This window comes from Cervus elaphus, chromosome 23 (genome assembly GCF_910594005.1).
Source record: "Cervus elaphus chromosome 23, mCerEla1.1, whole genome shotgun sequence".
Classification (NCBI taxonomy): domain Eukaryota; kingdom Metazoa; phylum Chordata; class Mammalia; order Artiodactyla; family Cervidae; genus Cervus; species Cervus elaphus.
Window position 1 is genome coordinate 30,225,285 of NC_057837.1, and position 22,224 is coordinate 30,247,508.

General features: G+C 44.1%; 1 protein-coding gene across 1 annotated transcript in view; it reads right to left on the bottom strand.

Moving 5' to 3' along the window:
- FAM171A1 (family with sequence similarity 171 member A1) overlaps positions 1-22,224 on the bottom strand; it is a 126,513-nt gene that overhangs the window by 21,037 nt on the left and 83,252 nt on the right. The window contains exons 4-5 of the mRNA XM_043882900.1: positions 13,202-13,360; positions 7,939-8,115 (exon numbers count right to left, since the gene is read on the bottom strand). Of these exons, the coding sequence (XP_043738835.1) occupies positions 7,939-8,115; positions 13,202-13,360 (336 nt within the window). The remainder of the gene's footprint in view (positions 1-7,938; positions 8,116-13,201; positions 13,361-22,224) is intronic.

The following is a 22,224-nucleotide window of genomic DNA, read 5'->3' on the forward strand; positions in this document are numbered from 1 at the left end:
ATTCAGGGTAAAGTGCTGGAAGGCTGCCTGGATAACAGTAAGTACAGACTGACTGAATCAGGCACCCTGTTTGGCCCTGCAGATGGAGAATACATTTGCATTTTAATAATAAGTGGTAAGAGCTCCCCCGTGGAATGCATCTTAGATCAGGGGTCACAAACTTTTTCTGTAACAGTCCAGATAGCAAATACTTTTCACTTTGTGGGAACAACTCGTTGGTGCAGGAAAAGCTCTCACAAACCACACATGAACAAATAGGCATGGCTGTGTTCTAATGTCTTACTCCACTTGGGCTTCTGTAACAAAATTAACTGGATGGCTTATAAACAACAGAAATGCACTTCTTCATTCTGGAGGATGCCAAGTCCAAGATCAAGGTGCTGGCTGATTCAGTGTCTGGTGAGAGCTGGTTTCATTGGTTTATAGATGGTGCCTTCTCATTGTGTCCTCACATGCTGTGTCCTCACATGTGGAAGACTCAAGGGAGCCCTCTGAGGCCCCTTTCATAAGGTGACTAATCCCATTCATGGGGGCTGCACCCTCATGACCTCATGACCTCCAAAGGCCCTACCTGGCTAATACCATCATCACTTTGGGCATTAGGAGTCTAACATATGAATTTGGGGAGAACACACACATTCAGTCCATAGCACTCAATAGAATTTTATTCAGGGATGCTTAGATTTCATATAATTTTCATGTGTCATTAGATAGTCCTCTTTTGATTCTTTCTTCAAACATTTAAAAGTGTAAAAACCATTCAAAGCTTTCAGGCCATAGTTTGTTGACCCTTACTTAAGTGAGAAATTCTTAATGGATTCACAAGTTACTGTTTCTGGCTGTTAAGCACTTTGAAATTAAAGTACTTTGATTTACCTAAAAAGTAGATCAATTAAAGTGTTAAAATGGTTTGAAATTATAATTGTATTTGAATTAATCATAAATAGTAGATAATTAGTAAATAGTGCTACATGCTTAAGATGTGTTCCTATTTTTTCCCCTGATCTTATAACACTCTTGGAACTTTTTATTTAACTGCAATAATTTAATTTCTACTTAGATAACGATATTATGAATTGTATATAATAGTAGAAACATGAAATATGTAGGCTTCTATTGAGCTTAGTACGGAGAAGGCAATGGCACCCCCCCCCCCCCAACTCTAGTACTCTTGCCTGGAAAATCCCATGGACAAAGGAACCTGGTAGGCTGCAGTCCATGGGGTCGCTAAGAGTCGGACAAGACTGAGCGACTTCACTTTCACTTTTCACTTTCATGCGCTGGAGAAGGAAATGGCAACCCACTCCAGTGTTCTTGCCTGGAGAATCCCAGGGACAGGGGAGCCTGGTGGGCTGCCGTCTATGGGGTCGCACAGAGTCGGACACGACTGAAGTGACTTAGCAGCAGCATTGAGCTTAGTAAGTTAAAGAACATATGATTTCTTTGAAACATCCATCCAGTCTTAAAGACAAAGTTTTCAGAAAACTTGTTCTAGTTCATTTGATCATTTTTGAATGACTTTCCAAATGTTGCCTTTTCAAACAATCTGTTGGAGCCTGGAATTCGACAGTTTCAGTTTTCACTGTATATGCTAAGTTAAAAAGACCATTTCGGTGGAACTAGATCAACCATACAATGAAGATTCTCAATGACAAAAGGCTCAATGCCATCAAGATTATTTCCAGATAGGAAGTAGAGAATTGGATAACTTACTTTTTAGAGGCTTCATGACAATGCACATTTCTTTGTTTTCACTGATTTCTACAGTGTATTAATTTCCTTTTGCTCCTGTAATAAACAACCACAAACTTAGGGGCTTAAAATGACACAAGTGGGTATTCTCTTATTTCTAGAGATCAGAAGCCTGAAATCGGTTTCACTGGGCTTAAGTCAGAGGATCAGTAGGGCTGGTTCTTTCTGGAGACTGAAGGAAGAATCCACTTCAGTGCCTTGTTCCCAGCTTCTCATGGCTGTCTCTGTTCCTTGGCTTGTGGTCCCTTCCTCCATTTTCCAAAGTGCATCCCTCCAATTTCTGCTTCCATCATTATGTCGCCATCTCTGATTCTGATTCCTCCTGCATCTTGTGTATAAGGACTGTTGTGATTACAGTGGATCCATGAGGATAATCCAGGAGAATTTCCCCATCTCAAGATTCTTAACTGAATCACATCAGCAAAGTCCCTGTACCATATAAAGTCATATTCACAGGATCCAGGAGTTAGGATGTGGAGCTTTTTGGGGGAGGGGGCAATTTTTCAGTCTACCACAGACATCAAAGAAAAAAAATTTTAAATAAGCTTTTGATCTTTGTGATCTGTATACACAATAAACTAATGAGAGCAAGGATGCTGCTTCTGCAGACCTGTGTCATATTGTTATGATGAATCTGTGTATGATTCCCTAGCGAAAGCATCCCTGCATTAGGAATACAGCCTTTTATACCCCAGCCTTATTTATCTATATTCAAATACATCCATTCAAAAATGAAGAGGCAGGAAGGAGCAGAAGAAGCATAGCAGCAGGGATAGAAGCTCTAGGATGGAGAAAATGCAATACAACTGTTTTCTCTCCAGACAACCACTCAAAGCATCATTCTTTAAACATATAGATATAGATCTAAACATATATAGATATAGATAGATAGATATGTAAAGGTAAATTCTGTGTATAGAATCATCTTTATTACCAATGTTATAATATCTTAAACTACTCTGAATCTTAAAATATCCAAATGTTCCTCATCTGATTCATTCATTCAGCAAACATTTTAGCTGGGTGCCTCCCAAGTGCCAGGGACTGTTCCGGATTATGAGGATTCAGAGATAAGGAAGACTCAATGAGGACACGGATAATGACTGAGACACTGTAATGCCATGTTCTTAAAGACTTCTAGTGCCACTGCTAAATGGACAATATGCTTAGGAGGGACCAAATTACTGGTCGGAGGATGGAGAATGTAATCTGAGAGGAGAGACTCTGCTCATGCAATCATGCAATGTGACAAGTGATGAGGGAGATGCAGGTACATCCAGGCAAGAGCAAACAATTTGGTGTGGGAACAATGCAGGTCGTGCAGGAGACAGTGGCTGGAAGTGAGCTGGAGAGCTGGGCAGGGGCAGCTCTGAAGACATCTGTGTGCTGTGCTAATGAGCGTGGACAACCTCATGATGAGTAGCTCTGAGGTGTTCTCACGTGGCAAAGGGTCTGTGGTTCTGACAGACAACCTAAGTGGCAACCCAGAAGCCCTGGTAGAGTGGCAGACAGGCAGACAGCTGCAGGAACTGGCCAGAAAGAAGGCAGAGTCTGTACCCAGGCAGAGGTTAATGGAGGAGATAAGAGGGTAGGTTGAAGAAACTCTGATCTGACATCAGCATGACCTTGCAAAGGACCAGACATGGCTGCCAGTGGTGCAGGGCGGTGAAGCAAAAGAATAAATGACGGGGGGAACGCCCCTCTGGGCTCTCAATGCAGGGGGGCCTGGTTTGATCTCCTGGTCAGGGAGCTAGATCCCACATGCTGCAAAGAAGATTCTGCATGCTGCAACTAAGACCTGGAACAGCCAAATAAATAAAAACTAAATAAATAAATATTTTAAGAAAAGAATTAATGGGGGGTAACTCTGAGGTTTCTACTGGTAGATGGTACCCTTAACAAAGAGAGGAGACACAGAAATGAACAGGCGTAAAGGCAGAAGCGTGACTGTTTGTTACAGGCACATGAATCTGAGTTTCCTGTAGGATATCTAAAGACAGATGTCTCATAGCCAGTCAGGAACACAGATCAGAGAGCAGACTTGGGTGCATGGGTGGCTGGGCGAGTATGAGAAGTCGGTGGATGCAGCCCCAGTGGCTGCATATAAAGTGAATTAGGAGCTGGGCCCAGGGCAGAGCCCATATGGCAGGAAAGGAAGGCCCTCGGAGACACTGAGTCAGAGAGCTGGGGGAGGTGGGCCTTCCTGTCTAGAGAAAAGAAACCCTCTAATGCTTCAGAGACATGAACGGGATGAAGAGATCACTTGATTCCACAATCAGGCAGCTGCTGCTGAGTATCACGACTGTGGTTTCAGGAGAATGGGAGACAGAAGTAGGATTGAAGTGAGTGAGAAGTTGAGAGCAGCATGTGGACAACAATCCTTCAGGAAATCTGGGCTAACTAGGACTTCCCTGGTGGTCCAGTGGTTGAGAACCTGCCTTGCAATGCAGAGGATGCAGGTTGGGTCTCTGGTCAGGGAACTAGGATCCCAAATGCCGTGGAGAAACTACTGAGCCCGTGCCCCTAACTACTGAGCCCATGCACTGCAACCAGAGTCTGTGTGCCACAGTGAGAAATCCCACACGACACAAGAATACTTCATGCTGTAACTAAGACCCAACACAGTCAAATATGTAAATAAATAAAAACTGAGCTAACAAGAACCTGGAAAAAAGTGGTCTAGATGTCATGGTTTGAGAAACCCTTCTGCAGAGTGGTAAAGAAACCCTCATCTTTGTTTACTGAATAAACTCTTAAGGTGTACTATGTACCAGGCACTGAACTACGCTTCTTACAAACATTAACTCATTATTCCCTGGGGAGGTTAACTTGATGTGTCAACTTAAGTAGGTCACAGCACTCAGATATTTGATCAAACACGCCTGGAGGTTACTGTGAAGGTATTTTTAAGATGAAATTAACATTTAAGTCAGTAGATTTAAATCAATTGATTGAGTAGATTATGCTTCCTGTAGGTGGGCCTCGTCTAATTAGTTGAAGGCCTTAAGGAAAAGGTGGACCTCCCCCCAAGCAAGAGGAAATTCTGCCCGCATATGGCCTTTTGGACTCAAACTGCAACATTAGTGTTTCTCTGGGTCTCCAGTCTGCCAGCCCATCCTTCAGATTTTGAACTTGCCAGCCTCTTCAAGTGTATCAGCCAGTTTCATAAAAGAAATTTCTCTCCCTCACACAGACACACAGGCACACAGAGACACACACACACACACACCAGCACACACATAACACCCCCACCCACCCACCCACATCCGATTGGTTCTGTTTCTCTAGAGTACTCTGACAAATAAACATGCTCTCCATAACATTAGGTACTATTATTATTCCCATCTCACAGTTGAGAAAACTTTGGCACAGGGAGGTTATGTAACTTGGCCAGGATCACACAGCCAATAGCTAGCAGAATTGAAATTCTAATCCATTGTGCCTCAGAGTCCTTGCTCTTAACCACACACCCTACTTTGGAGCACTGCCGTGACGTGCTCCAGGGGACCAACCCAGGAGCCAACCTGGGGACCAACCTGGGTGGACAGTGGTGAGAAGGAGAACATACAGGGGACTAAGAGCCTCAACCCAAATGCATACTGTACAAGTGAGGAAACAGGACAGGTGATTGGCCTGAGGTGGGCCTCAGAGTTTCCCAAATGGCAGACCCAGGGCTTCAGGAGGCAAAACGCAAGCTTTCCCCTCTCCTACTTTCTCTCCCTGCTTCATCATCCACATCCTTTCTTCCCTTCAGAATTCCTATCTTCCTCAGGGGTTCCCTCAAATCGCTTTCCCATGGGAGCCCAGGACTCCTTACATCCTGACCAGGAACACGTGACCCAGCACCATGTGTCCACGTTTCAGGATGACCCTTCTAACAAGGTCAAGTTTGGTGCATCTGGTAAAGCCATGGAATTCAACACAAATAATTACGCAGTCTGTTAGTAATTGTTTGGAAAATGAAACAAAACCAACATAAAACAAACCACAACCCCTGCAAACTCCAGAAAGCCCAACAAGCATTTAATTCCAAATATAAATTCCTAGAACTAGAATTTGACTACTCAAAGAATTAGGTGTCTTTGAAAATACATTTGATACCAAAAATCTCCCAAGAATTTGTATGCATGGCCTACCAATTTAAAACTCTGAATTACGTTATCTGAAAACTTGTCTTTTCAGGTTTTACTTTCATGGGATTGAGAAGCCAATGGGGTATAAGGTCCAATGTGCCGTCAAAATCCTCAACACAAGCATGTACTCCTTCCTGTAATCTTACTACAAATGTCAAGTGTAAAACTTTCTGGAGGAAAAGTCATAAATACATATTAAAAGCTTTAGAATTTTTTACTTTTTGAAGTCAGCAATTATTCTTTTAAAATTTTATCCTAAGGAAATAATCATGGCCATATACAAAGATTTAACTTCAAAGACATTTATCCCAGCACTGGTAAGAATAGTAATGTTTTTTCCTAATCGTAGGAGATTGACCAACTGAATTATGACATAAATATACAAGGGGATACTATGCAATATTAATATTGACATTGCAGAATAACCGTTGCTATGGAATAATAATGCCAGGGAAAGATGTTCATGATAACAAATGCTTTTTAAAGGCAAGTTATAGAACAGTACATAGCATATAATCCCCTTCATGTTAAATGTGCGTTTTTGGAAGGCGACCTCTAAGAGGGCCGATGATGCCTACACCTGCTGTTCATACACCTGCGTGGTGTTCCCTGTATTGGAATAGCACTGGGCTCTGTGACCACCAGCATATGGGAAGAAGGAAGAAGAGGCCACTTTGACCTTTGGTGACAAAAGACCTAAGTCACCTAATGGTGACTTTCACTTTGCTCTTTGCCCCTTTGTTTGCTGTTGTTATTGTTTAGTTGTTAAGTTGTGTCCGACTCTTTTGTGACCCCATGGGCTGCAGCCCATCAGGCTCCTCTGTCCATGGGATTTCCCAGGCAAGAATACTGGAGGGGGTTGCCATGCCCTTCTCCAGATCTTCCTTACCCAGGGATCGAACTCATGTCTCCTGCACTGGCAGGTGGATTCTTCACCACTGAGCCACCTGAAATCTTGCACGTTTTGTTTGTCAATTTCTCTTGGGTCGCTTGCTCCACAGCGCAGTGGGACCAACCTGTCAGGCTGTGAGAGGCCCTGTGGGGATGCCCACGTGGCAAGGCATTGAAGCCTCTGGCCACCAGCCAGTGAGGATCTGATGCCTGAAAGCACATTGGCAGCCCCTGCTGGATCTTGAGATGAGCTGGCTGACAGCCTGACTGCAACCTTGCTCAAGACCTGACTCAGAACCACCCGGCTCGGTTGTGCCTGGGTTCCTGACTCGGGGGTCCTGACTCCCCGAAACGGTGATGTTCACTGTTGTTTAAAGCTGCTGAGTTTTAGGGCCGTCTGTTATGCCGCAAAAGATAACCAATATACACACGCATAGTGCAATGGCTGGAAGGAAATGCAGGCTCCTCTCCAAGATACTGTGGGTTCAGATCCAGGCCTACTGCACTATATTAAGCATCACAATAAAGACAGTCACAAGAATTTTTGGTTTCCCAGTGTATTAAAAGTTCTGTTACACTGTACTTTAGTCAATTAAGTATGCAATAGCATTATGCCCCCCAAAGCTAATGTACCTATTTAAATTAAAAAATACTTTATTGTGAAAAATGCCTACCATCATCTGACAACACACAGTTGCAACAAATGTTCAACTTGTAAAAAATGCAGTATCTGCAAAGTGCAATAAAACGAAGTCTGCTTGTAATCCAAAATATGATTAGTGGCTTTCTCTAGGTGATTTTTAGTTCCTTTTTTTGTATAATATTGGCAATGTTTTCTTCCTTTTTCAGAACACAGAAAAAAGAAAACCATAAGACCAAGAGAGATTATGGGATCTTCTAAAGAATAAAAGGATAAAAGATTAGGAGAGGCAAGTCAAGTCTAATAACCTTTAAAGATTCTTCTCAAGCAAATTAGCTTAAGTGTGAAAAAAAAAAAAACAAAAAAGGTGTAAGCCTTACCCACCAGAAACCATGCAAAGTGCTGTGAGCAGCAGCATTCAATAACTTCAAGGAAAAGAGACTGGCACAGGCTTCTTAAAAGGGAAATCGAACAGTAATGAAGTTGTCCACTAGCCGATCACTGGCACGGGAGTTTGCTTACCCAGTTTCTGGTCAAACCGCCACGCCGTAACGTAGGCATTGTGCCTCAGACTGCTCTGTGTGGCCAGGGGCACGGTGACATAAATGGGGCCATCCACCAGCACCGGGGTTCCATCACTGCTGAGCAAGTGGACGCTGACGGCTGTGACAGGGGTTAGGTCGTACCTGGTGCTGTTTCCTGGAAGCAAGAGGCAGTCTCCATCACATGCACGCACAGGACCCAGGTGGGGCTGCAGAAACTGTTTACAGAAAAATGTAACGGCTAACATCTACAAGGAGTGGGCCTCCTACAAACCAGGGACTGCATTCAGTATCTTATATGCACAATCCTCACCATGACGTCCTAAAGTAGGTAAAATCCCCATTTTACACATAAACAAACTGAAGCTCAGAGACGGAAGTCATGGAAACAGGCGCATAGATAACGTTAGTGTGTGGTAGGGCTGGGATCCAAGTTCAGGTCTGTCCATTCTAACCACTTTCCTGTGCTTCGATAAGGAGTTTCAAAAGGGAAGGGGGACTGTCTGTATTGGGAGGGAAGGTATGTGTGTGAAACCCTGAAATCAACTTCTCTACAAAGCGAGCCCTATACACATGTTAATTACTTGGCAGATCACCACAGTGGAACCAAATGTTTTAAATCAGAGACTGCTTTTTTTTTTTTTTAATTTTTTTATTAGTTGGAGGCTAATTACTTCACAACATTTCAGTGGGTTTTGTCATACATTGATATGAATCAGCCATAGATTTACACTTATTCCCCATCCCGATCCCCCCTCCCATCTCCCTCTCCACCCGATTCCTCTGGGTCTTCCCAGTGTACCAGGCCCGAGCACTTGTCTCATGCATCCCACCTGGGCTGGTGATCTGTTTCACCATAGATAGTATACATGCTGTTCTTTTGAAACATCCCACCCTCACCTTCTCCCACAGAGTTCAAAAGTCTGTTCTGTATTTCTGTGTCTCTTTTTCTGTTTTGCATATAGGGTTATCGTTACCATCTTTCTAAATTCCATATATATGTGTTAGTATCACACTTCTCTACAAAGCGAGCCCTATACACATGTTAATTACTTGGCAGATCACCACAGTGGAACCAAATGTTTTAAATCAGAGACTGCTTTTAAAAAATAAAAAAAAAAAAAAGAATGCATTTCTTCAAGGAGTACTTCAGAATATTAACTTCTACTAAAAGGACACTATTGAAAACTTGCACTTGAAATATTTATGAGTTATTTTGGTTGCCATTGTTATTTTGATCTGTTTAAAAGGAATTTAATATACCAATTATTCTACATTAGAGGCCTTTTCTCCAAGCCAATGGTTTAATGACTATCTACTTTACAGATAAATTGGGGAATGCTTATGAAAGTGGTATTATATTTATACACTTAAGGGATCCATTTGAGAAGAATTTTTCTCCAGTGAAATATAATGTATCATACAAAGTGTATTCAGTCATAATTTAAAATCTTCCCTTGAATACAATGAAAACACACTGACAGAAAAATTTAAGCTACATTAGAACATAATTTATGGGATTTCTTATTAAGCTCCTTATATACCTATCTACTTATCAATTAACCACCTGAGTTAATGCAAACCTCCAGTTAGGACTACATGTAAACATTTAAATCTAGTGAATTTGAGAGTTTCAACAACCAGTGGTAGCTAACCTCTTTGCAGAGCAATTTCTATACAGCTAATGTTAGCACTACCTTTTCTGATTCACATCCATCTCTGTTTACCAATGAAGAAAAAGGGATGGAAATGAGGATTTCGTCAAACGGTCCACATCGGAGCATAGATTCAAGTTCTGAAATCTTTTAACCTGACCACTTCATTGTAGGGTGAAGAGAACCAAAACCCAGAATTCGCCATCTTTTTTGTCACAATATCCTGTGGACAGAGGACCTAAACGTATCCATTGCCCAAAGGCGACACAGAAGCAGAGCCAGATCTCTCTAGGCTTTGCTGAACTCTCCAGATGAGACAGGACTTAAAGAGAGATTACGTGACCTGACTTTATATAAGCAACTTACAGATAACGTTTTCAGTTAGGTAATGCTGCTTCTTTAAAAAAAAAAAAAATTAAAAAGTTTTTCTTTGGATGTGGACCATTTTAAAAGTCTTTATTGAATTTGTTACAATATTGCTTCTGTTTTTTTTTTAAATTGCCTTTTTTTTTTGTTTGGCTTTTTGGCCATGAGGCATGTGGGATCTTAGCTCCCCGATCAGGGATCGAACCCACATCCCCTGCACTGGAAGATGAAGTCTTAACCACTGGACCACCAGGCAAGTCCCCAAGGCTGCTTCTTTCATTAAAACGCCAGGCAGGAAGTCTACTCCCGGAAGCAGCAGGTAGAGTAGAAAAGTACTCCCCTCTCACCTTCCATCCTTTCCTTCCACTTAACACTGCCTCTTGATTCTTTGAAATGGCATCCCCATTGTCCCCACTCATCCCCTTTTGAGTCTTCATTTCCTATAATCTTGCATATCCCTGGCCCAGGAAGCCTGAGTCCCAGTACCAGATCCACCACCAACTAATTATGTGGCCTTCCGCAAGTTACTTCACTCTTCTGGGGTCTGTTGCTCTGAGCTGCAAGACTAAGGAGGTTCGACTAGATGCTTTCTTATGAATCTGGAGAAAGAAACGAACTGTACTACAAACATTCCGAAGTAAGAACAGCACTGAAGAAACAGGCATATTTGTGTACTACTACGTGCATGTGACTTAATGTTCTTTAGAAAGTTCTCTGTTCAAAGACATGACAGGCAATTATATCTGCTTTCTTGAGGGCTCTCTCCTCTCTCAGTGCTTCCACTCCATACCTTCCAAAGGACTCTCGACCCTTCCATTTTCTTTATTCTGGAACCACTCATGCTTTGAAGGGCTACACTGTTCACCTTCCAGCCCTTCCTATGAGACTGCAACTCCTCACAAAACACTGAGTTCTGTATCCAAGGACTCTCTCCTTCTTGATGTTCTATCTTGATGTTACCTGACCCCCATCACATTCCAATAAAGACAAGCAGAAGCAGGACCCCAGGGCCAAGCTACGAGGCCGCCGACTCATCACTTAGAACAAAAGGGGTTTTGCCCAGATAGCATCCTAAGTTCTGTATGGCTTTGCACGTTAGTCATATTACTGACTCCTCTCTGTCTTCCTGGAGTTGCCAGCAGAAGTAATTTCTTAAAAACCCTTGAGACCATCACAGAGCAGGTCTGGGCTTTCTTAGCAACCACAGGGGAAGCATGAGGCTGTGAGGATGCACGGTGAAGAGAGAGTGAGGAAGCAACTGAAAGCTCCAGGTGGCTGAGTTCCTACAGCTCTGGAAACTCCTTCAAAGTGGAGGCGGGGATAAACAACCCCCCTTAGGACACACCAGGGAAGCCAGTCACTCTCCAGTCACATTTACGGTCTCTGTTTACTTCCCTGAATTCTACTGATAACCTGCCATCTCACAGGGATTAGTGTGGCCCAGGCTCTCACACTAAGTTGAAACCTCTTTGATGCATTTTATAAAACAGAAGGCAAAGGTGGGGCAGAAGAGAAGCCCCAGTTGATGGGTTGCTGGGGTGCTAAGTGGACACCACGCTGGTGACTGCCTTTCCTGGGAGGAGGCCTGATTCTTCCTAGGTCAACGGCCAGGTATTTCTGTGGAAAACAAGCTGAATATAACCTTCCAAAGACTTTCTCTCTTCCCTCTGAAATAACAGAGTGATTTTAAAAGAAAACAACTCCTCTAAAATCAATTGCCCTATGTCTTCTCTCTGTCTTACCGTCATCTCGCATTTTATAATTTATTCAAGACATCTTGGAATTGGGGAACAGAAAAATGAATGAGGTCGTCCCGCCAACTTGGGGGTTTTATGATGGAGACTGGATTGGAGGTTTCATGATGGCCTCAGATTATCATGTTCCCTGAAATACTACTTCCCTCCCAGGCCTATCCATTTAAATGAAAAGTCAACTTTCTTCCCCAACAATATTCACTTAAGATGAACACCATGCAACTCTTCGGGGTGTTGGTGATTGACTATTTATTGCATCATTATCACACAAACATTCAAGGAAGAAGAAACATTTCTCAAAACAGTACCACAGAGGGAAGAAAATCGGGTAACAAATCATCAGGTGACCTTGAACTGTAACCAGACATTTATCCACATTCTACAAAATGGATCATATGTTGCAGGGATAAAAAGCTTTCGCAGGACGATCAGTTTCTGTAAAGCACTAGACAATTAGGTGAAATTCAATCAAAGCGTCCCTGGGAAATGCAGCAACGTACTCACCTCATGGGATTCAACCCAGAACAGCCTTTGTTTTTCAAGTTTATGTTGTGACTCATGTAAAGTATTGGGGAAAGAAAAAGGGGGAGACGAGAAAATGACTCAGGAATTGAGACTTCACCACCCTCTGTTCACCAGAAGGAGGAACAGGGACCACGTTAGCACGGAGTTCTCCTGGCCGCAAATGGAGGTAACAGGCGGTCTTTTACTGATAAGGAATTATTACCTATTTTCTGACTGATGGCTTTTAGTTTCTGTGATCTTTGAGCACTGTGGGTCTCGCCAGCACAGGGTAAGAATGACTGAGTGGACTTACAGATCTGCCAGGAGATGATTCAAAATCAACTATAAAGCCTGAACACTTCGCCAAGTGGAAGGCAGAAAGAGCAAGCTCAGAGAAAGGGAGGCTATGAGAAAGACTCAGCCCCTGAAGCCCAGAGTCTCCCCGCCCCGAAGTGCTCCCAGGGCCGGTGGGCGGGGGCGCTGTTGTGCTCCCCTGGGAATCAGATTCAATGCCACCCACCCTTCCCCTTCCAGTTGTGACATGTGGCGAGTGGGCGTGGACATCTCTGCACAGCTGGGCAGGCTGCTCCACCAAAAAATGTTGCAGGGGCAAGTGGAGTGAGGTTGAAAACAGGACAGAAAACCTCAAACTCTGATCTGACACTTGAAAAATTCAATGAAAAGAACTTCTGGGATTAACTACATTTAGGCAGCCAAAGGAGAGCTCAGAGAGGGTGCTTAAGGCAACTGGTCCCAGCAGAAAGGTTCAGCGATTAAAACTCATGAAAGTTCAACCCCGAAGTGGTGCAGGCTGAATTCCTTAAATGATGGTTTCAGTGCACCAGAACTTGTAGACAGATTCCCCCCTTTTGCACCTCTGGTTCTCCCACTTAGAAAGATACAAACACCTATAAAAGATGCAAACACAGATTCCCCAGGCAGAAGAAAGAGATGAGATTATTACCTGTTCCGTTTCCATCTAATCCTCGCAAATAAGGAAAGCCGTCCACCTCGGAGGGGGTGCCGGCGGCCGTGAGAAAGGCAGTCAGGTCACTGTAGCTGGTGTTTTCCGGCAGCCGCAGGGCTCTTCTCTGGAAGTGCACTCGAGGCTGCGGCCGGGCACCTGCAGATATGAACCTCTGAGTTACCTCCTGGAGAAGCGGTTTCTGTTTTTAGAAAATGCAAACCCCGGAGAGGCTCCTCTAAGGTTTCAGCCTGGCTCCCCTGCCCCCACTCCTCCCCACATCCCTTCCCATGGCCCATTCACGCAGGGCACAGAGATGTGACAACATGCTATTATGGGGACAGAAATAATAGCCCATTGTCACGTCTGCTTTGACACAGGATGTTATTTAGGTTTTTCACAAAAAGCTCTATTTGTGAGCGGTCTTTTCACTGCCCAGTCTTGGCCTATGGGTAGGGGTATCGTTTTGGGAAAGAACGTCTACATAAGTGAAATGAGTAGATGGCAATTAACATCTTGAAACACACAAGGCAAGAGAAATCTTTTGAGATTGTTACAAACACATCCTTAGCCTTCCTGGTAAAGTCTGGTCTAAGTGCACAGACCACGCTAGAGCAGAGCAGGCAGCAGATGTACAGCTGGACAAGAAATGCAAATAAGAACCCACAGTGAAATGCCTCTTGGCCTTCCGTCTACTCTGGTGGGTGCATCCAACTCCTGACTATTATGTTACAGATTTTATGATGAGCCTCTTGAACGGATGTGAGAACTGCTCCTTCCAGGAAACCCTGTGCAGAAGGACGGCTTGAGCCGACAGCCCCCTTAGACAGTTACCTTGTGACACCATCCGCAGTTTGACTTTGCTCCAGATCTTGTTTTGACTGTAAAACCTGAACTACATCTAATGATGTAGTGAGGGTCACGAGACATAAACGTACTAAATCAGTTTGCACACAAGCAGCAAAAACATCATGAAGACAAAAATTCACAGAGATGGGAGTTGGGAGCATTTACTGATGGAAGTACACATCCTTCTGGGTTAAATAAAGTGGTTCCTCAAACACAGTGGTCTGCCCTGATGTTCTGGCCATTGTATAACCTGCTCCAGGATTGAGGGAGACCACATTTCTCTGTGGTCAGCTGGACCCTCCCTCTCCTTCCAATTCGTGGTTGTTCTGACCAGCAGCTCTGCCCAGGACTCATGGTCTTTCACGTCTACACCAACGTTCCTTTTCACTCTGGATCAGAAGCTTTTAGGGGAGGAATAAGCCTGTCAGGAAGTGTTCTAGGGGAATTCTCTAGTGGTCTGATGGTTAGGACTTGGCATTTTCACTGCCGAAGACCCAGGTTCAGTCCCTGGTTGGGAAATTCAGATCCTGCAAGCTGCACAGCATGGCCAAAAACCAACCAAACAAAATCCAGAATTGCTCTCAATAACGGAGTTCTGGAGCTCCAAGGATCAACTAATCCAAGTCTCTTCTGATAGGTGAGGCCACAAAAATCCAAATGGACTCACCACCAACACAGACTTATGGGGTGGGCTGCCTTGACCATGGATGACTAAGGAGGTCACGATGGTACCCTTACCTCCTGGAAACTACTGACTATTTCTCAAATGACTGGTCCTCCATAAACACTGGCCCAGCTCTGGAGCCTGTGGGAGCCAGATGCCCAAGCTCACAACAGTCCTATTTAATCTGGCTGCCTCCACTTAAGCTAGGTGGACACTTACATCAGTCCTGTTCCAGACCATCGGTGTCCTTTCTTTACCCCTAAAACACAGCCATGGTGATGCCCTGGCATCCCTGCTGCTGTACATGTTAACTTTCAGCTCGCCTTAGCCCTCTGTCCTCTTCCTCTGATCTCATGCCACAGTGACGTCTTCCTGCTGTCCCCTCCGTGGTCTGCACAGAGCTTGGGCGCCTCATGCTCTGGGGGTGCTCCACTCATGCCGGGAGCAGTGGCCTCACTGGATCCCTCTCCCTTCCACCTCCCACACCTGCCGTCTGCCTCTTTCCTTCTTCTCTAAGCTGCCCTCAGAGATTAAAGGTCAAAGCAAACCCTTTCTCATCCATCTCCTCACCCTCAACTATATAACAACATCCTGTCCTCCTATTCCCATTTTTTTTTTTTTTGTTAGATAGACAAATGACTTTTGGAGTGGTCTCAAATTGCTTGAGCTGCTTTTATTTTTTTAATGTTTTAAAATTAATTTTTATTGGAGTATAGTTGCTTTGGCAACTCCGTGGTAAAGAATCTGCCTGCCAATGCAGGAGCCACAGCAGATGTGGGTTCGATTCCTGGATCAGAAAGATCCCCTGGAGGAGGGAATGGCAACCCACTCCAGTACTGTTGCCTGAAAAATTCCATGGACAGAGGAGCCTGGCAGGCTACAGCCCATGGGATTGCAAAGAGCTGGACGTGACTGAGTGAGCACAAATGCACCAGAGTTGCTTTACAATGTGCTAGTTTCTGCTTATAGCAAAGAGAATCGGCTGTAAGTATACACATACCCCCCTCGTTCCTGGAGTTCCCTCCCATTAGGTCACCATTATTTTCTTTCAATGATGGTGAACTTTCTGGGATTCGGTTTCCCTTCTCCACTGTTCTTCATTCTAAACAATATTGCTGATGTCTGGGTTTTATACACTGAGAAATGGGAAACTCACTACTATGAAGGAAGGAAGGGCGTGGCTGCAGTGTAAAGGTGCAAAGAGGGGCCGTTTCCTCATGAGGGTCGAGGCAGAACGCAGAGGCCAGGCAGGTTACCCCAGAATGTGGGTCGGGTACTGTGTGCCCCTTCAGAGCCCCTGAGATGGGCAGGTTGAGGTCACTATGAAGGCTCCTTTGGCTCAAAGGAATAGAATCCCACTCAGCCTAGACCAAGGAAAAGGGGAGGCTGCTGAAAGATGAAAGGGAATCCTGCTGAACCCCAGGAAAGCAGTCCAGCCAGGCCTAGGACCCTGATAACACAACCAAGGCTGTTCCCAGTTCTCAAGCCACTGGGCATTTCATCTCCATTCTTTTTTTTTTTTTTAATTTAAAATTTTAATAAATTGACGCTTTAGTTTTAAAAAGTTCTCCTTAAATTCTATTTAAAAAGGTATCCTTTTCAGATTGAGGGGGGTTTTAAATAGGTGACTACTTTTGTCATTGGTTCCTCATTTTTTTCTTTTTCTTTTGGCCTTATCTCTTAGCATGTGGAACTTCCCTGACCAGGAATCTAACCTGCATCCCCTGCAGTGGAAGCGTGGAGTCTTCATCTAACTGGATTGCCAGGGAAACCCCAGCTCCTTATTTTGTAAAATTAAAGTATAATTGAGTTACAATATTATGATAGCTTCAGGTGAACAGCAAGGTGTTCAGTTATACATATAAAATTTTTTCAGGTTATTTTCCATTATAGGTCCTTACAAGATATTGAATAGTATTCCCTGTTATATAGTAAATCCTTGCTGCTTATCTATTTTATATATAGTGATGTGCATCTGTTAATCCCAAACTCTGAGTTTACCCCCGCCCACCTCTTTCCCCTTTGGTAACCATAAATTTGTTTTCTAGGTCTGTGAGTCTATTTTTGTTTTGTAAACAGACACATTTGTATTATTTGTTAGATTCCACATATAAGTTACATCATCAGTTCAGTTCAGTCACTTAGTCATGTCCAACTCTTCGCAACCCCATGAATCGCAGCACGCCAGGCCTCCCTGTCCATCACCAACTCCCAGAGTTTACTCAAACCCATGTCCATTGAGTCAGTGATGCCATCCAGCCATCTCATCCTCTGTCGTCCCCTTCTCCTCCTACCCCAATCCCTCCCAGCATCAGGGTCTTTTCCAATGAGTCAACTCTTCATATCATAGGTCACCCCAATTCTGTATCTTCCTGTCTCTGTTTCTCTGCGTGTCTATTTCTCTCTGCCTCTGTGTATGTTTCCCTTCCTGCCTCTCTGTCTCTGCCTCTGTCTCTGTCTCTCTCTCATGCCTGCTCTTACTCTCCGGCTCATCGTGCATTTCACTGGGAGCTGCATCCCTCCCCTCCCCTCTCCCCCTGCTGCCTTCCTTCCCTTTTCTGTGCAGGAGAACCTGCTCCCAGGCCAGACACGCGTGTCTGTTTTCTGTGGCAGGGGGAGTACTGGGGAGGGGCAAAGAAGGGCGATGTGGAGGCAGGTTTGCTACAAGGAGATGTGGCTGGTCCAGCTGCTTTGACACACGCTGTGACCAGCACGCCCTGATACCTGTGGGGGATCAAACGTAGTCCTCCCAGGAGTACAGGCACGACCTCCGCCTGGTGAAACGATCAAAGAAACATCTAAGGAGTATAGGGGTTGAAATATTCTAAGCCACAGTGCAAATACAATCTAAAGTGGGTGTGTGTAGGCTGGGCAGGGAATGGTATGTTCTTAAGCCTAAATTTATGTATGAAAGCTGCTACATTCCCACACTTTTCAGGAGGGAGCGGACTGGGTGTGGATGGATGGTGGAGGGGGACAGGGCTGTCTCCTCTGTGGATGTCCCTCCCCCACACTCCCCACAGCAGCTGCTTCAAACATCCGCTGTTCTTCTCAAACTTGGGGCTCCACCGCCATCCCCCATGTGCTTAGACCTAATTGTACTGAAAACACCAGGGCCCCACTTCTGTCTGCACTTCAAAATCTTTCTTCCATCTCCTCTCTGCCTCTCTGTCTCTGCCCTCCCCCAAGGTCAACCCAAGTATTCTGAGTTTTGCTTGTTTTATTGTAAGACTTGTTATTTGACCGGTTTTCTGGACTTCATAATAAATCTCTCTCTAGGAGCTTTTCTTCTCCAGTCAACACATATATTCCTTACTTCCTCATTGAGAAAAATAACAATAAGACACGACTTTCACTCTGTTCTCCCCATCAGTCTCCTCTCCTTCCACCCAATGCCCAGGGACGTGGCTTTCACCCTCAATACACGCTGCCCTTGGAAATGTCAACTGACAACTGCATAATCTGCAAACCCTGTGACCCTCGCTCGCCTTCACCCCTCCAGCTCTTCACAATGATGTGCACTGTTCCCACCCCCGCCCAGCAGCCCTCCCTGCTGGCGGTGGCGGTCCTGCCCTCTGCTCTCTGCAGAGTCGCAGGCCTTTTGCTCTACGAGTGCTTTCTTTTCCTCCTACTTCTGATGAGAGATCCTGAAGTCTCAGCACAGTTGCCTCTGCTGTTCCTGACTCTCTCCTGACTTGTCGCCCTTGCTGCAGCCTCATAGTTACCTTCCTGTCCTGCCGGGGACTCTGCCAAGTTCCATGCCTATTTAGCACCTCGACCTGGATGCCCACTAGGCATTAAAACCATCACTACCTTCTCTCCCACTTGACAAAGACCTACTCTTCCCCAACACCCAGGTTTGATTACAGGTTGTCAACATTGCTTTCCCTTTCTACTCTTCTGCACATTCATTCAAGTGCTGGGACTGCCCAATCTTCCCATATCAATGTTTCTAGCATTGTCTTTTTCTTCCATTCTGCCTCCACCCTACATGACCTTATGCTACCCCTGGCTTCAACTATCACAAAAGTCTCCTAACTTCCCTGTGCTCCAGCCTCATCCCTTTCCTGCCTCATCTACTGATGATTCTCAAATTCTGCTCTGACCATGACCTCTCCCCACCCAGAAACTTTCAATGCATCCACCACTTCCAAAATTAATGAAGGCAGCAACAATCAAAGACCAACGTAGACTCAAACTACAGCTCCACTTATCTTATGAGAGGGGCAGTTCAGCGCTTTAGGATCTGCAAAGTTCTTGTATACACATTATTTCACTTAGTAATCTGTGTGTGCTATACTCAGTCACTCAGTCGAGTCTGACTCTTTGTGACCCCAAGGACTGTAGCCCGCCAGGCTGCTCTGTCCATGGGATTTTCCCGGCAAGAATACTGAAGCACTGGAGAAGCGATTCCCTTCTCCAGTGGATCTTCCTGACCCAGGGATTGAACCAGAGTCTCTTGCATCTCCTGAATTGGCAGGCAGATTCTTTTACCACTGAGTCACCTGAGAATCTCCTTAATAATCTACAATAGAATAAAGAAGATGTGGTACATATATATAATGGGATATTACTCAGCCATAAAAAAGAATGAAATGAGGCCATCTGCAGCAACATGGATGGACCTGTAGATTATCATACTGAGTGAAGTTAAGTCAGACGTAGAAAGACAAATATATGACACAGCTTTTATGTGGAATCTAAAAAATAAATGAATGACTATAACAAAACAGAAACAGACTCATAGGCACAGAGAACAAACTAGTGGTTTCCAGTAGAGATAGGGAAGAGAGGAGGGGCAAAATAAAGGGTAGGAGATTAAGAGGTATAAACTACTAGGTATAAAACAAGTAAGTACAAGGATATAAGATACAGCATAGGGAATATAAATAATATTTCATAATAACTTCAAGTGGAATATCATGTATAAAAATACTGAATCACTATGTTGTACGCCTGAAATTAATTTAACATTGTAAATCCACTATACTTCAATTTTTTAAAAAGTAGGGGGAAAAAAGGCAATTTGCAAGCATTCTGTGACAAGGAGCATATTTATAGATCCAGCCTATGGTGGTAAAGAGCCCTATGTTAATCAGTGCCTATGCTGGCCCTTCCGCTTCACCACACTGTTAACTTGAAACTGCTCCCGGCTTTCTTTATAAAACACTGTCCACAATGACTGGAGAAGGGAATAGCAAACCACTTCAGTATTCTTGCCTTGAGAACCCTATGAACAGTATGAAAAGGCAACAATGATAAGACAACCACTTTCCTGACTTTCCAAATGAAATCAAGTGCTAAGTCATTTCCACTGGAAACATGAGTTTACTTCAAACCACGTGTGCATGTGCGCCTGTGTGGGCGCGTGCGTGTGTGTGTGAGCGTGTGTGTGTGCGAGAGAGAGAGCAAGAGAGACAGAGAAAGCAGTCTCCATAATTCCACCTGGTCTGATGAGAACAGTTTTAGGGTGTGTGTGGTCTGAATTTAGATACCTACAGACAGGAAAACAAGTGAGCAGCCTTTTTATTGTTCAAGGAAAATGCTCATTAACCATGAGCTTATTCTATTTTATTCGGTTGTAAACATTTCAAAACAAAACTTCACGTGAAGCATTAAATCTTGCTAATGAGAACACCTCTGCTTCTCCCATCTCCACCTCTCAGCCAAGTGGCCTTCATTTTTTCAAATCTTTTGCTCTAGTGTCACATAAAACCAAACAATGGGGCATCACCCAAAACTATGCACATAACACGTGTGAGGCTCTGTCACCAAACTGTCATCTCACCATCTCCCCCTTCCTTTGGGGGAGTCTGACACATGATAACATCCAGGCAACATAAAAATTCAAATGGCTGACAGCACTTACATTTCTGATTGGCAAGAGTTTATTTTTTTCCTCCTGTGACCCCATTTAAAAAATAAAGAAATGCACCTACACTTGACCAGTTTGAGAATAAAAATTTGAATATATCATTTAGAAATTCAGTTTTGTATTGGTTTTTCAGAACAGAACTGCAAAGACCAAAAATTACCTACATATGGTTCTCCTTCCAACTGGTAAGAAAACAAGAAACAAGATCACCTAGTGTTATCCTGGTATGTCTGTACTGAGACAAGGAAAAGTACAACTAGTACAACTCAAAAAGTAGGGTGAATTAAAAAATTAACAAAGTGTAGACAATTTTTAAAAGCTGGAATGCAAATGAGATTTTGGAAAGGGAGAAATAAATGGTTTTCAGTTTCTGGTTACATAAAAGAGGGAAGTGATACAGCAGACTGAATAAATTAATCATAACAAAAACTACCTGGATGTCTTACATCCCTAAGCTTATAATATGACCATACTTCTTGCTCCTTAGAGAGAGAGAGAGCGCAATTCTAATACTCTGACTGTCTGTCTGTGTGCATGTGGGTACCGATGACTGTCCTCCTCTTAGCAGCCATGACAAAGCAAATAAATAACTGTAGCATGAGTGATCTATACAGGAAGTACAAAAAGCAGTGGGATCTGGATGGTTTTTAAAATATTTATTTACTCAGCCTTTCAATGAACTGCTTATTGTATACGGATACTAAAGTGGGTGTGGGGCCAGGCCCTGGGAGTGTTAAGGTGAATATGACCCTCACTCTTCAGGTTTTTCAGTTTTGTCTGGGAGCTAAGACATTACTGCCAGATATGGCAGGAAGGGTGGTTTTTGTGATAAGATACAGAACCCTCAGCTGGAAGGCTGTTTTAATTCACCTTCCTGGTTACTGATAAGGAAAGAAGGGGGCAAAAGGGAGGCAGGAATGGGTGGAATCCAAGGTTGGAGCCAGAAGGTGTGGAAGGCACATGGACGCCTAGTTCTGGGCTTGGGGAAGCTCTGGGACCAGTGGCAGGAGTTGGTAGATTTCACTTGAATGTTACCATTAACAAGACTCCATGAATTCCCAGTCTGCTTCTTTCTGCTACCAGCCGGCACCCTTTTCGGATTCATACTTTCTGTTCCCTTTGAATCTGGGCTTGTAGGTGGCCTGGTGTGATCACAGACCTGCTGCATCTCATGATTCTACCATTAGCTAAGATCCTCACCTCTTCCGGGTTCTTAGTTCAATTCCAGGAAAAAGAAGAGAGAGAAGAGCTTGGGTTGGGGAGATCCACTGGAGAAGGAAATGGCAACCCACTTCAGTGTTCTTGCCTGGAAAAATCCCATGGACAGAGGTACCTGGCGGGGTTGCAAAGAGTTGGACATGACTGAGCAACTAAGCATAAACACATGGGCTTGAATACTTGCCCACTAAAGAGTGGGAGATCTCCAGTCTACTCTAGGAGATCAGACCAGTCAATCCTAAAGGAAATCAACCCTGAATATTCATTGGAAGGACTGATGCTGAAGCTGAAGCTCCAATACTTTGGCCACCTGATGCAAAGAGCTGACTCATTGGAAAAGACTGATGCTGGGAAAGACTGAAGGCAGGAGGAGAAGGGGACGACAAAGGATGAGCTAGTTGGATGGCATCAGTGACT